The sequence below is a fragment of the Oryza sativa genome, chromosome 8 (genome assembly GCF_034140825.1).
Source record: "Oryza sativa Japonica Group chromosome 8, ASM3414082v1".
Lineage (NCBI taxonomy): Eukaryota > Viridiplantae > Streptophyta > Magnoliopsida > Poales > Poaceae > Oryza > Oryza sativa.
The window spans coordinates 3,727,909-3,744,022 of NC_089042.1; the positions used below are offsets into that span (position 1 = coordinate 3,727,909).

General features: G+C 44.1%; 4 protein-coding genes across 4 annotated transcripts; 3 read left to right on the top strand and 1 right to left on the bottom strand.

Moving 5' to 3' along the window:
- The first annotated feature begins 1,181 nt into the window (after positions 1-1,181).
- On the top strand, positions 1,182-4,585 carry LOC4344730 (pentatricopeptide repeat-containing protein At1g07590, mitochondrial). The gene is made up of 3 exons (XM_015795192.3): positions 1,182-1,530; positions 2,088-3,586; positions 3,786-4,585. Exons 1-2 carry the CDS (start codon positions 1,228-1,230, stop codon positions 3,336-3,338), a joined length of 1,554 nt encoding a protein of 517 aa, XP_015650678.1. The 5' UTR covers positions 1,182-1,227; the 3' UTR covers positions 3,339-3,586; positions 3,786-4,585.
- A 589-nt stretch (positions 4,586-5,174) lies between these two features.
- On the bottom strand, positions 5,175-7,126 carry LOC4344731 (uncharacterized). The gene has a single exon (XM_015795193.3). It carries the CDS (start codon positions 6,713-6,715, stop codon positions 5,348-5,350), a length of 1,368 nt encoding a protein of 455 aa, XP_015650679.1. The 5' UTR covers positions 6,716-7,126; the 3' UTR covers positions 5,175-5,347.
- A 2,726-nt stretch (positions 7,127-9,852) lies between these two features.
- Positions 9,853-12,473, top strand: LOC4344732 (uncharacterized). Its single transcript, XM_015793127.3, has 8 exons — positions 9,853-10,050; positions 10,231-10,299; positions 10,465-10,494; positions 11,227-11,259; positions 11,345-11,415; positions 11,646-11,727; positions 11,931-12,020; positions 12,108-12,473. The coding sequence occupies exons 1-8, from the start codon at positions 9,952-9,954 to the stop codon at positions 12,144-12,146; spliced, it is 513 nt and encodes a 170-aa protein (XP_015648613.1). The 5' UTR covers positions 9,853-9,951; the 3' UTR covers positions 12,147-12,473.
- An 846-nt stretch (positions 12,474-13,319) lies between these two features.
- Positions 13,320-15,765, top strand: LOC4344733 (protein MET1, chloroplastic). Its single transcript, XM_015793289.3, has 6 exons — positions 13,320-13,557; positions 13,787-13,981; positions 14,680-14,846; positions 15,037-15,118; positions 15,225-15,293; positions 15,400-15,765. Exons 1-6 carry the CDS (start codon positions 13,459-13,461, stop codon positions 15,568-15,570), a joined length of 783 nt encoding a protein of 260 aa, XP_015648775.1. The 5' UTR covers positions 13,320-13,458; the 3' UTR covers positions 15,571-15,765.
- Positions 15,766-16,114: the final 349 nt, after the last annotated feature.

Sequence of the window (16,114 nt, forward strand, 5' to 3'; positions counted from 1 at the left end):
AACTTCTCACAGGTGGGCGGGCAAATGCGGGTGTGCGGCCGATGGCGGAGTCGGTGGAGGGCGAGCACGGCTGCGAAGTAGGCAGGACGGGCGGCTGTCTCCCGGTCATCGGCGCCGCCCAAGAAGTACAACGCCACCCGCTGCAGCGTGCTGTTCGACGCCGTCGCGCACGCCGACCCCGCCGCCAGGCCGTGGTCGATCAGGATGCCCACCGAGCACAGTGCGTACTGCATCACCGACCGGTTGATGGCGCGGATGGCGTTGTTGGCCGTGCTCCGGGCGCCGTCCTGTGGAAGGGGAGCGGGATGAGGTTGGCCTTGCAGCTGTCCATCAGGAGGCACACGTCGTGGTGCATGCTGCTGTACAGCGACACCACCACGTACGGGCTCACCGTCACCGCGCCCAGCGGCGCCTGCTGCTCGAAGCAGCGGAACGCGTTCACGATGTGGTCGGACGGCGTCGGGTTGCCGCTGCAGGCTCAGCTCTCCGTCGCTCCGCCTGCCTGCTCGCCCACCGTCGCCGCTGGTAGCCGCGCTCCCCCATCGCCGCCCGCCGCCTGCTCCGCTCTCCACCGCTTCGCCTGCCTGCATGTCCACCGCCGGCACTCGCAGCCACGCTCGCCCGCCGCCGCCCGTCCTGCCTGCTTCGCAGCCGCGCTAGCCCGCTGCCGACTCTGCTCTCCGCCGCCGCCGCTCCGGCCCCTCGCCGCCACGGCGACTGCTGCATCTCTCCCCGCAGCGCGCGACCGCCAGGCCCGCTCCGCCGTCGGCCGCACACACGCATATGCCCGCCTGCGCGTGAGAAGTTGAGAAGAGAAGAGAAAATAAAAGAAAAAAATGGATGTGGGCCCACATCATTTTCTCTCAATAACATGTGGGCCCCACATATTTATTTTATTATTTTTGCTGACTAGGATGCCACGTCAGCAAAACATGCATCTATACTGCCTTGGGACCTAAATTAGACGGTTTTGTATAGTTTAGTGGTGAAGATTTCTGGTTTTGTGGTTAAGGCACCTTAAAAAATCTCGCTGTTAAGTTGAGGGACCTTCAGTGAACTTATTCCGACGCACAAAACAGCAAGCCCAACAAGATCTGACGACTTCAATGGTAGGACGCCATTCGGCGCGTTGATTCCCGATCCGACGGCTACAGAGCGCGCTGGGCGAGCCGACGCGCACCAGAACAACGGCAGCTGCTCGACGAATTGCCGCACCGCAACCAAACCATGCTGCGCGCGCTGCTCCGCCGGCGGCGGCCGCCGATCCCCTCCGCCGCGGTCGCGGTCGCCGTTGCAACCTTCTTTGCGAGCTCAGGAGGCGCCCGTATAGCTCTCCCTCCTCCTCCTCCCCGTCCTGCGGCAGACGAGGCGGAGCGGGAGGGGTCGCTGGCGCAGCGGGTGGAGCGGTCGGCGTCGGTGTGCGCCGCCATCCGGGGGTGGATGGGCGACGGCCGCGCCGTGCACCGCGGGCACGTCTTCCACGCCGTCAACCGCCTCCGCCGCCGCCGCCTCCACCGCGCCGCCCTCCAGGTCTCTCTCTCGTCTCTTCCACCTCTTGTCGCAGTCCCCGTTCTTGGCTCGGATCCAATGAAATCTCCCATATGAGCGGCTCGCTTCGTGATTGATGTGAGTTAGGCCGAGAACTGAGATATATCCCATCAAAGATTTATCTTCGCCGCCGTTGTCTCCGCAATCTGTGCTTTGCTTGAGATTGGCATCAACTATCGAAGCTGCATTTCATCTGTGTCAATTGTGATCTGTTTTTTTAGAGAGATTTGTGATCTGTGTTATTCTGAATGAAGGTGATAGATAGATAAACCTACATTCTTGTTGCATATTTTGTGCTTGTCTGTATAAAGATTTAGAGATGAACGAAATTGACATCGAGTAATTGACTGGTAATATGTTCTGTTTGTACTTTTTGATTGGATTATTGCTTACCTAATCATGGTGAAATCAAGCTTCTCTTCATTTAATATAACACGATGAATGGATGTTGATTACTTGTAGATTCTAAAGTTTTTCTTTTACCATGGCTTCGCTGTTCAGGAAGTGAAAGTGCATCTCCTGTTTTTTTATTGCCACAGGTCATGGAATGGATCATGAGAGAGAGGCCCTACAAGCTTAGTGAGCTAGATTACTCATATCTCCTGGAGTTCACAGCTAAAGTTCATGGCATTTCTGAAGCTGAAAGCCTCTTCCTTCGCATACCTCAAGAATACCAGAATGAGCTGCTGTACAACAACCTTGTTATGGCTTGTTTGGATTTGGGCTTGATTAAGCTTGCATATGGTTACAAGAGGAAGATGAGGGAACTGTCGTTGCCGATTTCACCATATGTATACAACCGGTTGATCATCCTCCATTCTTCTCCAGGGCGTCAGAAAACTATTTCCAAGATCCTCGCTCAGATGAAAGGCGATCGTGTGACCCCTCACACGTCAACCTACAACATCCTACTGAAGATAAAGGCCAATGAACACAACATCGATGGTGTGGCGAGGGTTTTCAATGATATGAAGAGAGCAAAAGTCGAGCCAAACGAGATCACCTATGGCATTCTAGCAATTGCACATGCTGTAGCAAGGTTGTATACTGTTTCCCATACATATGTAGAAGCAATTGAGAATTCTATGACGGGAACTAATTGGTCTACATTGGAAATTCTGCTTATCTTGTACGGATACCATGGGAAGGCAAAGGAGCTAAAGATGACATGGGATCTTATGCAAGGTCTCCCTCATATTCGACCCAAAAGCTTTATACTAGCAATTGAAGCATTTGGAAAGGTTGGCTCCATCGATCAGGCAGAAGAGATATGGGGAAAGTTTGAATCAACAAGAAAGCCGAAGCTGACAGAACAGTTCAATTCCATTTTATCAGTATATTGTAGGCATGGTCTTGTGGATAAAGCATCGGCTGTGTTTAAAGAAATGAGAGCAAATGGTTGTCAGCCGAATGCTATCACATACCGCCACTTGACGTTAGGCTGCTTGAAAGCAGGTATTGTTAAAGAAGCTCTGAAGACGATGGATATAGCAAAGAAAGAAGTTGTCACCAAGAAGGTGAAAAGTTCAACACCATGGTTGGAGACAACTCATATGATACTTGAAAGCTTTGCAGAAAATGGCGACTTGGTAAATGCAAAGAGAGTTTTTGACGAACTGAATGAATCAAAGTACTGTAGGAATTCATTTGTGTATAATACCCTTCTTAAAGCTCATGTAAAGGCAAAAGTTTATGAGCCAGATTTGTTAAGAGCGATGATTTTGAGAGGAGCGATGCCAGATGCTGAAACATACAGCCTACTGGGATTGATAGAGCAGTTCAAGACATAATGAACCTGTACACAAACTAGCTATTGTAGCTGTGAAGGAGTTTGAAATGATATATACTGAACTGAGCCATACAACAACCGGTGGTAACATGTGAACATTTTGGCACATAATCATTCAATATTCCAATTGTCATACTGATGGTATCGCTGGTATTCATGGTGCATGATCAGTGTCTGAAGATGAGCACAAATCATTGCTGAAGTGCAGGCCTCGCAGCTACCTTTGTTATCCTGAACATCTAGCACAAGGTAAAAACATTAATTATTCGAATATCTGAAATATGTTGTTGCCCAAGGTAAAAACATTAATTATTCGAATATTTGAAACCTGTTTTTCTACTATGTAAGAAGCATATAAGATGCTAAACTAGGTCAGCTGAATCCTAAGAACCAGATGTTGTAATCTAACATTTTCTTCCCCACAAACCCCCACACCTAAACATTGCAGGTGATGTACACTGCATTTTCAAAGTAGGGGAATAGTGCAAAGGAAAAATTGCATCAGATGGAGGACAAACACTTCCAAGCAAACAAAGGTAGTCAGGATATTACAATGACCACTGCTTAGTGGTTACACAACATGTTGCAGGTTTCATTGTGCTACTTCAACCATCTTCACACCTCGGCCCCCTGAAACACACATCGACCTGGTGTTTTTAATGTGCAAATGACGGAACGAGATATAAAGGAAGGCAAGATAACCATTATAAAGCTTAAGGAAACAGTGCTACGCTGCCCAAATGCTGGATACACAAGGAGTACCAACCTCCATTTGAATGGCAGCAAATCTAGCAGCATGCAAGTCTAACCCAAGCAGCTTGTGCTCTGAGCATCTGACTCTGGAGCAATAATTTTAAGATAAATGCCTGATACCGAGACATGTATGTTGTAGCTAGTTGCATAGCACCAATCTGACATTGTTCTTGTACAAAAAGAATCCATGCAAAGAAGTTACAATAAACAGTGGCCATATGTTCCATATGGTATCGAGTCAGTGGATAGATTATTAGCAGAGACTGATTTCGTCAAGTAATTTCATTTGCATCCTGTCCGGGCATAATCAATGTGCATCCTGTTGCAGAGGCTGGTACATTGACAAGGTGACCTTCAAAGAGTAATTCGCAAACAATATTATTATGGAGCCATGGGGAATATATATGTTTTTTTTTTGCCAAAACAAATGTTCAGATGTACCTGAAATGTAAATGATTATTGACAAGTATACAATTGGTTTATATGTTTTTGATAGCTTTTACATTTGCAACAAAATGTTAGTTCATGACACACAGGAACTGATTATGCCCCATGAGAGGTTCAGATCAAGGAGTCTATAATCTGTCAGGCCTCAACATAACATGATCTTGTATGCTACAGTATTCATTTATGGAATGTCACTGCAAAATAGACATAAAAATACATCTTAAAATGGTTAACAATAACATGCTGACACAAACTTGACCACCTGAATACTGCAAGTTTTGCTCTCATTCAAAATGGAGCTGCAATCAGAGGAAAACAAAGGAAGAGACTTGTACCTGACTCTGAGTACCAGTGATTTTCTGAACTCTAGTTAACTTGTAATAGTCATAGTGTCAAATTTAAATTGAAAAGCATAATGCATTGGTTCCTATCTTCGATCTCAACAGTACAAATCTAGCTGAATAAAAGGATACACATGACTTGGCTCCACAAGTTTTGTGAGTTTCAGTACCAGGAATCACAATAGCATAAAGGTACATGGTGCAACCAGAATATCTGAAACTCATTATCAGAAACAGATATCATGTCAGAAAATATTATCCTGGAATACACAGCGACAAAGAGATCCATCCATATATATTGAAATCGAAATCTTTATTCCTTTGCCTAAGGTAAAATGGTGGATACAAGGTAAATAAAAGAAAAGATTTCATCCACAATTCTACATAATTTTGGGATGAGCCTAAATATGATCAAGGTTACAAGGAAACATGGTGTATATGTTCTATTACAGTAACAACTCTAAGTTACCTACTGATGCCTCCTCCTTGTCCTCCTTGCAGGGGTGGATTCAGAAACTCTTGACCTCCTACCTTGTGCTGGCCCTCCCGCTATAACACCCACGGTGCTAGAAGTCGACGCTTGCTCCACAGATGATGACTGTTGGGGAGCGACAGCAGCAGCCGGTGCAGCACCATTAGCATCAGGAGGTGGCAAAGGAGCCTGATTGCCACTCCCAGCATCAGCATTGACCACCTGCTGCTGTGTTGCTGGTGCAGAAGGCGCATCTTGTCTTGCCTGCCTTCGACCCCTACCCCTTGGCCGGGGTGCAGATGAAGCCGCCTGGCCTACCACTATATCTTGGTTTTGCATCAACCGCCTCACCATGTTTGCAATGCCTCCTCTTGTGTCTGGCCTTTGCAGCTGCTGCCTCAAGCTCTCGGTCCTCTGCGCACTCGGCCTGGGAGGGATTTGGATATCATTTCTGGAGGAGTTCTCCTCGCCACCTCCTCTTCCATAAATCGGTGTGACGTTTACTTCGAGCACCTCGCCCTTGCAGACAGGGCAATCAGAGTGCTCTGAATGTCCATGAAGCCACTGGTATATGCAAGGCCAGCAGAAGAGGTGGCCACAAGGGGTAACCACAGGATCTTTAGCTGATTCAAAGCAGATATTGCATTCGAAGCTGCCGTTGCATCCGCAACCGTCATCCTTCTTGGTGGCATCACTGCCATCACCATCAAGCATCTGCCTCCTTGATGCCTCAAGAGAATTATGAGACCTCTGGATGGCCCGCGCCAGATTATCGGCTTCCGGGCTATTCGCCCGTCGGCTGCGGCTCACTGGCCCAGTCCCCGCCCTCCCATTCCCGACGCCGTGTTGATCGCTCACCTGGATCAACCTCCGCAGCCGATTCTCCGGCGTCATAGGGCGGCTTGCAGCAGCAATCTCTGCTCCCCTTATAAGACCAGTAGGTGGGATTGCTCCACCGGTCTGCACAAGCATTTCCAACGCTGCACAAGCAAAAATCTGTGGCAGCGTCGACGAGGCCCTGGCCATGTACGATGGCGTCTCGAGCGGCGGCACCGGCTGCTGCTCACCGGGATCAACAAGCCACGCTGCAACAGGATCTACCAGCACCTGCTCCGGCGCTGACAGCGCGTTCGACGGCGAGTACGCCGCCGCCGCCGGAGGCGGTGCCGCCACCACCACCGAGCCCCTTTGCTCGTTCGCCACCGTGGCGGCGGAGTTCAGCAGCAGCGACGGGTAATCGGCGGCGACATCCAGCCTTCCCGGAGGCGGCGGCAGCGGAGGGAGGCCGAGATACAGGTTCAGATCCATCGGGCCCCTCCTCTCGCCCCCGCCCGCAGCAGCAGCAGCCGACGACTCCGCCGCCATGCCCCCCAACCAGCAAAAGAACCAAAGCTAAGCGGATCCACCCGAGACCAAAAGGGCTCGAAAGAAACGGAATCTTTAGCCCAAAACCACCCACAAATCCCCAGAGGATTTCCCCGGCGGCCGACGTGATCGATCGGCACGGCGACGAGCCGTTCTTGCTCAAGAACCACCCAGCGTGGGGGATTGATTGATTGATTCCTCCCGCTACCGATAGCTCCAGCAAGTCGGAGAGATCACCGGGAGGGGGAATTCGGCGAGGGACGCCATGAGAGGGCGCGCCGAATTACGGAGGAATCATGTGGAGATTTGGGGATTTTTTTTTTAGGAAATGGGAATGTGGAGGAAGAAGAACAGGGGAGAGAAGTAATAGCCGCTTCTTGGGGTTTTACTTGGGAAGAAGTGATGACTGATGACTATGAAGTGAGGTTAGAGGCCAATATATAGGGTTGGGCGAATTTATTACTTCTAACTTTGGAAGATTTAGATGTAGGGTATATTAAATAAATGAATTAATGATTTCTAACTTTAGAATATTTAGATTTAGGTTATTATATAGGGGCCATTTATTGTACTCATATTAAATACCAATTCTTGGTTTTTTATTTTTTTTTCTTGTATATCTTATTTTTATTAAATGTTTTCTAACTTCGTGGTTGCCACGAGTTAGGTGTTCTATGAGGTGGTTGCCACTGAAAACCGAACTTTTTGGTAACCACGAAACTTGAAGAAAAACATTTAATAAAAAGATATACAAAATCAAAGATAAACCAAGAGTATTGAAATTTGATTAGAATCCAATAAATGACTACTAAGATGTAAGATGTAGATACTGATTTTGATTTACGATGCATTTAATAACGCAAATCTAAATTCTCTAGTAAGAAAATCATAAATCTTTTCAAGTTGAAAAATCATAAATTCAGCCCTAGCCTGTATAATGGTCTCCAAGTCTCACTTCATAGTCATGAATATCACCCAAATAGTATATCTATTCTGAATTTGTTGAGAAAACGCATTTGTGATACCCTAGCCCCGAGCCAAACCTCATACTCCCTCTGTTTCACAATGAAAGTCATTCTAGCATTTCCCACATTCATATTGATGTTAAAGAATTTAGACATATATATCTATCTAGATTTATTAACATCAATATGAATGTGGAAAATGCTAGAATGACTTACATTATAAAACGGAGGAAGTACATCAGAGCAATAAGTCTGCTCCTGACATTACCATCGTCATTACCACTGTCTTTCAAAGCACCAAACTTCTATAAGCCACTCAGATGGAAATCATTTAATAAAAAAATACAATCAGAGATAAAAACCATTATTACTGGTATTCGATAAGAATCTCAGAAATGGTTTAGATTTACAATGCATTATTTTGTAAAATGCCCTCACCATACTCTATCCGCAAACCAAACCTCATATACAAGTCCACTTTTGCTATTATTAATGGGGTCGTTTGACGGTCAAGGCACAGCATGCTGCGCAACCTCGAGCAACCGAACATCCCCAATTACCATTGCTGTTTAGGGAGGCGATGGTAATTGGGAATGTTTGAATGCTCGAAGTTGCGTAGCCAACGTAAACATTATAGGTATTTCTATTCAATGATAAGATTTAGATTAGATTTACCATAGATTTATATATAGCTCATAAAAGAAGAATAGCAAAGACAACAAAAAAGGCAAAAAACAACAGTAAATCAGCATTGTAGCATATCCAACCTATATAAATCATGTTGAGACAATTGGAATTTTTTTCTACCAAAAGAAAAAAGAGGAAATTAATTGAGGATTTGCTTACCATATCTAACGATTTTGATAAGAAGGATAGATGCCCCTCCCCTTGATGAGGCCTCTGCAAAGACCATTTCCTTTGTTATGCTTATCATCATCGAACCTATCAAATCCGCGTTGAAAGTAAATACCTTTTACCTCGAGCAAGAAAGTATAGAGATTGTTTTCTTGAGAATACCTGAGAACTTTCATCTACAAGTGTTCTTTCTCTCTATTGAAGCCTCTACAACAATATTAACGATCATAGACTTAAAAAGTGACTCTGGTAGCCCATGGTAACTACAGATCTATGGTATATGATGGGGGTGGGGGAGATACGTGCACATATGCAAGAAAGAATGGTAAGGTTACATAGTAGCAACAATGGCTTCTAGCGTAACTATGACGGACGACTGCATCTATATATAGGAAAGAGTGAAATGGAAGATCACAAATAGCACTGGCGTCTTCTATGTGGGTAACCACATCGACACATATATAGGAACAAAAGAGGTGGATTCTAGCTTAACTATGAGGAATGAACAAGTCGCAAATAGAAAGAGTAAAATGGAAGATCGTAAAGTAGCAACGGCGACTTCTAGCATTACTATGATGAGCGACTGCATTGACACATAGGTAAGAGCAAAAGATAGTTATGGGAAAGATCATAGCATAGTGGCAGCGACGACTTTACTCGCAGGTATGATGGACAGATTTATGCGAAGGAAAAGATCATAGCAAAAGTGAAGAAAGATCAAAATGAAGGAAAAAAATAAAGAAAAATAGTGGCAGCTTCTCCAGGCACAATTATGATGAACGGCAACAACAACAGATAGACGAGAGTAAGAGAAAATCATTGAGTATCGGCGGCGACGACGACCTCTAGGTATGGACGAGAGTAAGAGAAAATCATCGAGTACCGGCGGCGACGACGACCTCTAGGCATGGGCCGCCGCCGATGGCACACATGTAAGGGTGAAGAGATCCTAGAGCTGCGGCGGCGGCGAGGGGGTAGGGGAATGGACACCTAGGGTTAGCATGTGGTTGCCACGATATTTATAGCCATTGTACTCCTCGTCTACTCCTTAGGATGTTGATCCAACCGCTCACGATGTGAGCGCCTGCCACCCTGACACGTGTCCATCTGTTCGGACAACAAGTGTCTTTCCTTCTGAGAGGTGTCAGTCTTGCCTTTGTTAGGCGGCCTGACGGCCCACCTGTAAGTCTGACGCGGCCTATTTGGGCCTAGATCAATTAGGACCATCTATATCTGGGCCTGGTTCAATCTGGATGAGACGGCTCAATAAGGCCCACATAACAATTTCCTCACGAGGCAGCGTGGAGACGAGAGGGAGAGGCAGCCATTTTTTCTTTTTTTTTTTCGCTCGTCGGAATTTCGAATCGGGAAACCTAACGGCGAGCGGCGCCTCCACCTCGCCGGAATCCACCACCGATGGAGGCCGCTCCGGCGGCGGCGGCGGGGAGGTACGGCAACCTCGAAAGGTCCTTCAAGCTCGCCGCCCGCTCCGTCCTCACCGCCTGCTCCCGCGAGGTTCGGTCCCCTTCTCTCCCCACCTTCGAATTTCTCGGGCTCAGCTCTCGCGGCCACTGCGCTTTGCTACTGAGAGAGACCAGCGTGAAATGTTGGGGGGCGTGATTTAGAGCGAGAGAGTGCTTGGGGGTGAAATCGATTCGTGCGCGGTGTTGACTCGTGTTGTGGTGGGCACTGCAGGATGTGAAGAGGGCTTTCCCGTCGTTTACGGATGCGGAGAGGGAACGCTTGTACCAGATGTTCATTTACGTGAGTGCCCTGATCATCTGACCATCTCCCAGTTCAAGAATTGCATTTGATTGTGGATTTGTCTATCCCTGTACCACAAGTTAAAATGGGGTTACAGAATTGAGTTTCCTGTGTGTGGTTTACTGTGGCCACTCTAATTTCATACATTTCTTGCTCATTTTGCAGGTGATCAAGTCTCTGCACAGCAACATAGAGGTTTAGTATTGTATTAAGCTGGTTACTACTTAATGCACGGAATAACCTTGACTGTAACAGGCACTTTATTTTAGGCTAGATTAAATTCATGCGGTTGCTTGACTCATCAAGTTTGTTTTTGTTGCACAAAGCAGAATTTTATTTAGGCATTCAGGATATGTGTATGGCACTGGTCGTGCTGGATGTGGTTTTATAGCCTTACATGCAGACATAGGCATATCCCACAAACTTTTCTTGCCTTTTTCTTTTCCTGTTATATTCTGTTATCACCTAGGAGTCTTCCCATGCTAATTAGTTGGGGGCAAGGCTGGGTTGGATATGTTGGCTTACCATTTAGCTGGTTCTAGGTATATATTAGTTACTGATTTGTTGTTGTTTCTCCATCTTTGTTAAATGTCTACCCTTTGCCTTAAATGTGAGAAAACTTTCTCAAAGATCCATGGTTCTGAAACTAATTTCATAGTCAAAAACAAAATGATGAGCTGTTAACTGTGTTATGTTAACAGCTGCTCGAGCTCACAAACTTTTCCATGTGCCTGACCATGATAGATTTATGTTTTGAGGTGACTTTCACTGCTTAAATACATTCCTTATTGTTGGTATGCATGGACCATAAAATTGAAATTTCTTATGTTATGTTTGTTGAACCTGATGTTGTTCTGTTTTTTTGTTCTAGTATGCCGTAGAGTCATACACTGTGCTGTATTAATGTGGTACATTTTCATACTGTAGGAGGAATTTGACATACCCTGCCAAGAACTACAAGTAACGTCTCAAGCAATACTTTCATGTTTTATTAACACCTGCAAGATGTTTTATAATTTGTATATGTATACCATCATTTTTAAAGGTTGCTGCTGCCCTTGAAAAGATAGATCAGTTTGTTGAAGAACAAAAGCTGGATGTGCTGTCTTCAGACAAGTAGGTGTTATATTTTGCCTCTGTGGATTCATCTTTTTGAAATTTTGTTGTTCTCTTGTCCACTTTCTAAGAAATACAATCAAATGGACAAGCATGGCTATTGCTCTCTTATTTGTTCTCAAACTGCAGCATATAAATACACAAGATATTCTGTTCTGTCTGGATAAAACATGTATTTCCTTGACTTGTTCTTCATTCCATGTTTGGGATTATGGTTGATCCGGTTGCAGGACTAACATTGAAGACACCAAGCAAATGATATCAAAGGCTAAGAAAGATGAAGTTGAATACCTGAAAAGTCTAATAGAAGAGGTAATATACCCTGGAAATGGTTCTGCAGACATATAGACACTATTCCCAATTAATTTTTCAAGGGATACTCTTCTTACTATGCGAATAACAACTGAGTTCTAATAGATGATTTCTCCTGCGAAGACATTTTCATTTTTGGTAACTTGGCTAAAGAGCATCTTTTGCAAGTGATAATTTCCTTTTCTCTTCACACGATAACATAGGTTGAAGAGAAAAACAATGCCATGAAGGCTCGAATTGAACTCTTGAAGAAAGATGATGATTTGGCTGCAGGAAAACAAGTCCTTGAGAAGGTTCTCTTAGAATCCTATCCATCTGTATCACACTTTTCTCCTACTGTCACTCTCATTTTGGCTTGACTTCTGCAAATCTTTTTGCAGCTGATGCAATGCAATTCTGCACTCTACAATGGCCTTTGAGTTTCAGATTTTTAGCCGATCCGATGATTATTTACTTGCTGGAGTGAAAAGACATCTGTTGGATAGCTGTGTAGTTTTAGATAGGATGTTGATCCAGGAATCGAGATGGATGCCCTGTAATGTGAAACAAATACTGCAGTCCGTATGTTGGATATGGTTGCCACCTTGTTACCTCCCAGCTGCATTCTGTTTCTTTTAAGTCTGTGCTTTCTATATGGTATCTATGGCTTGTTTTGTGATCGTCCCGGATAAATGTGCATTGTACTGGTACCCATGTTCATCCTTTTGCACATGAGATATATTTGGCTTGTGTTCACAGGCCACAAATTTGCTGGTTTTGACTGAGAATGTCACTTTTATGTCCATTTGGATTTTCGATCAATAACCAAACTGAGAATGCATTTAGAACATGAAAGTTTCCCAGACTTCTACATCAAACAAAAAAAAAAGGTGAATTGTTTGTGAAATCTCAAACATGGCCATCGTTCTTCCAAGCTGTCCATTTGTAGCCACAGTTTCAGGGTGAATGGCTACACCCTCCGTTTTAAAAATGCCATTACTACCTAAGGCTGATAATACTTATTGGTTTGAACCGGACATAGTTTTCAAAAAATAACTTTGATCACTATTTTTTATTACTATATATGAAAAATATAAATAAATATATGATTTGTTGAAGTGCTTTTTAAGATCATATGTATACATATGGTCATCATATTTCTAAGACAAATATTTTAGATGTTATTTATAATAAAAGTTTTTAAAGTTTGACAACAGTCTTATCTAAACAATAACAATAAGTATTATAAATATGGAGAGAATAATTTTAGCTATGAATCTCGATCTACTCCCTCCGTCACAAAATATAACAACTATTGGACTCTGATACGGTCTCCGATATGCTACTTTGACCAATAATATCTTTATAAAAATAAAATGTTTCAAATAAAAAGAGTTGCATATTATGATAGTTTGTTTAATGATAAATCTAGTAACATTAATTTTCTATGGTTGATCTTTTATTTTTTTTTTGCTATTAATAGTTAAAGTTTAAAATGTTTGACTTGTCACTATACTAAAAATATTTATATTTTAGAATGGAGGGAGTAATTTTTTTTTCTAGAATGGAATACATGTCGGTGTCAGGTTCACAGTTTCCACAGGTATGCCTCTCCCTTTGGTTGTGAGTTTGTGACTGTGAGGCCACACACATCACTCTTGCCTTAGCCACACCATCTCCATCCAAAATGGCAGCCATCTCCTCCCTCAACCTCCACACCACCTGCACTGCTGCCATCCTCTCACCACCGCCATGGCTGCCACACTCTCCTCTGCTCCTGCCCCCTCCAAGCACTGCTCCATTGTCAGAGCCCAGCACTCCCCTCCCCCTTCCATCCTCTCATCATCAACTGTAAGTGTGATACATATGCATATCCATTGATTGATTCTTGATGTTTTTTTTTAATCTCTTCTTGCTTCATTGATTGATTCTATCCATTGATCGATTCTTGATGTTTTTTTTTCTCTTCTTGTTTCATTGATTGATTCTTGATGTTTTTTTTCTCTTCTTGCTTTTCTGGTTTCTTGTGTGATAATGTTTGATGATATTGTTGATGATGATGATGCTGTGCTGAGTGCAGAAGACGGCCTTCCATGGGCTGTCACTGGTGGACAGGCGGTGGGCGGCCTCTGTCGGCGGCGGCAGCGGGCGGCGGCGGAGGGTGCTTCAGGTGAACGCGAGGACGGCCGGCGCGGCGAAGAACATCGAGGTGGAGGTCGACAAGCCGCTCGGCCTCACCCTCGGCCAGAAGACCGGCGGCGGCGTCGTCATCACCGTCAGTATATAACACAGCTTGCTTCCATACTTCCATGCATGATGCCACCTGTTCTTCTTTCTCTGCATGATCAACCAATGGAAATTTTCACTACTTGATTGCTGTCTCATCAAGAACATACTAGATTGCTATTCACTGTATATTCCCTGCTCTTGTTTTATCTTCATGATCCATTAACAGAGAAAAAAAAGGGGCAGCATTGAATTGCTGTCTCAAGATCACTATATTTCCTGAAGAAATTCTTACATTTTTAGAAGAATTTCTTCAGGAAAAATGAGTTAGGACTTATTAGGAATATCTTCAACAAGTCCTAATTCATAAAACTAGTTCTTTGCCATTAGTGGATTAATTTCTCAGAAAACTATAACAACCTGTTGAATCAACTTCTACATGAGTTAGGACTTATCAAGAATATCTGTTTTTTTTTTTGAACGTGCAAAAGGATTGCACGTCAATATATTAGCAGGAAAAGAGTTTTTGTTACACAAAGCAATCAGCCAGACTGGCTTATGCCTAAAGGGGGGGGGGGGGGGGACTTGAAGCTAGGAACTACTACGACGGTTAAAAATGCAACTCCAAACTCTTTTCCTGCTAAAAATATCTGTTTGCCTTCAGTATGTACAGCTTGCCTTAGAGCTGGAGATGCAGAAAGTGTTATAATTAGTGACTAGTAATAGTTCATTTGGCATTTGCTTTAGGCTGTGGATTCTGGAGGGAACGCGGCAAGAGCAGGCCTGAAATCAGGTGACCAGGTGCTCTACACAAGTAGCTTCTTTGGAGATGAACTATGGCCTGCAGATAAGCTGGGGTTCACCAAGACAGCCATCCAGGCAAAGCCAGACTCTGTCTACTTTGTGGTTAGCAGGTAAGGACTTATCCTCCCCAGCATTACAATTTTTTCGTAACTTTGAAATCCTGTACATGCACTCATTATGCAGTTATATTCAAAATTCAGACAGTAATACTAGTAGAAATATGTACTTTTCATGGTAAGTACTTTGGATCCTTCAAGTTCCTTACATTTCATCTCCTGCTGTCATTTCGCGCCATCTCAGGGGTGCACAAGTTGATGTGAAGCGACTTCCGAAAAGGCCGGCGCCTCCGAGATTTGGCCGGAAATTGACGGAATCACAAAAGGTAAGCTCAAGATAGTTCTGTCTGCTTCTCAGAGCTTATGCTGCCTGCAATCGTCTGCTCTTTCCAACTTTTAAGCCTCAACCTGCAAAGTTGTGAATTGTCACAGGCTAGAGCAACACACATTTGCCTTGATTGTGGATACATATACTTCCTTCCCAAGCCTTTCGAAGAACAGGTAAGATTCACTTCAATTCTTTCACAGAGAATCAGTCTTTTGGCACTCACAGCCCGCAAAATCAGGTGTATCCAACAATTCAACTAGTGCTTTTTATCCATTTCAGCCTGATGAATATGGCTGCCCACAATGCAACGCACCAAAGAAGCGGTTCGCGAAATATGATGCAGAAACCGGGAGGGCGATTGGTGGTGCGCTACCACCTATTACAGTGATCGTCAGTTTGATAATCGGCATTGCCGGAGTAGGGGCTTTGCTTGTATATGGCCTTCAATAGGCTGCCAATATCTTCACAGGTTTTTGACTGTGTAACAAGAAGCTCAGCAGATTGCTGGTGCACTCTCTTATCTAGCAAGAAATTCTGAGTGATATATATCAAGGGGGAAAGGAAAAACATGAGTTGGAGGCTAATGGCTAAATGAAAAATCAAATCTTCTTATATGAATGGAGATTAATTTTCTATTCTCTCTTATTTATGGATCATTATTCATTTGTCGCCAAAGGAAGTCCACTTTTCAGAAAATGCTTCCAATTTCATGTCTTCTCTCAACAGTGTAGTGAATTTGAGAAAAAAAAAACCGGATATGTTGGCTTTGTTTGGTTCATCTTGCCATGTACTAATGCCTTCTTTTGTCAGTATGGCTCCTAATCTGAAACTAATCAAGGAATTTGCTAATGAACTGAAATTTCTAATCTGAAACTCTGAAATGAATCCAATTGATTGCATAAGCTTTTTACAATCTTCTTAGATAACCATTAGAATAAAAGCAGTTGTACTGAGTCCACAACTACTGAGTTTAATCAGTTTACTTTGTATGGTT

Coding starts and splice junctions, on each gene's coding strand:
- LOC4344731 (XM_015795193.3), bottom strand. CDS start 6,715: ATGGCGGCGGAGTCGTCGGCTGCTGCTGCTGCGGGCGGGGGCGAGAGG.
- LOC4344732 (XM_015793127.3), top strand. CDS start 9,952: ATGGAGGCCGCTCCGGCGGCGGCGGCGGGGAGGTACGGCAACCTCGAA. Junction 10,051..10,230: donor TCACCGCCTGCTCCCGCGAG/GTTCGGTCCCCT, acceptor TGGGCACTGCAG/GATGTGAAGAGGGCTTTCCC. Junction 12,021..12,107: donor GAAAACAAGTCCTTGAGAAG/GTTCTCTTAGAA, acceptor ATCTTTTTGCAG/CTGATGCAATGCAATTCTGC.
- LOC4344730 (XM_015795192.3), top strand. CDS start 1,228: ATGCTGCGCGCGCTGCTCCGCCGGCGGCGGCCGCCGATCCCCTCCGCC. Junction 1,531..2,087: donor TCCACCGCGCCGCCCTCCAG/GTCTCTCTCTCG, acceptor TTATTGCCACAG/GTCATGGAATGGATCATGAG.
- LOC4344733 (XM_015793289.3), top strand. CDS start 13,459: ATGGCTGCCACACTCTCCTCTGCTCCTGCCCCCTCCAAGCACTGCTCC. Junction 13,982..14,679: donor GCGGCGGCGTCGTCATCACC/GTCAGTATATAA, acceptor CATTTGCTTTAG/GCTGTGGATTCTGGAGGGAA. Junction 15,119..15,224: donor AATTGACGGAATCACAAAAG/GTAAGCTCAAGA, acceptor GAATTGTCACAG/GCTAGAGCAACACACATTTG.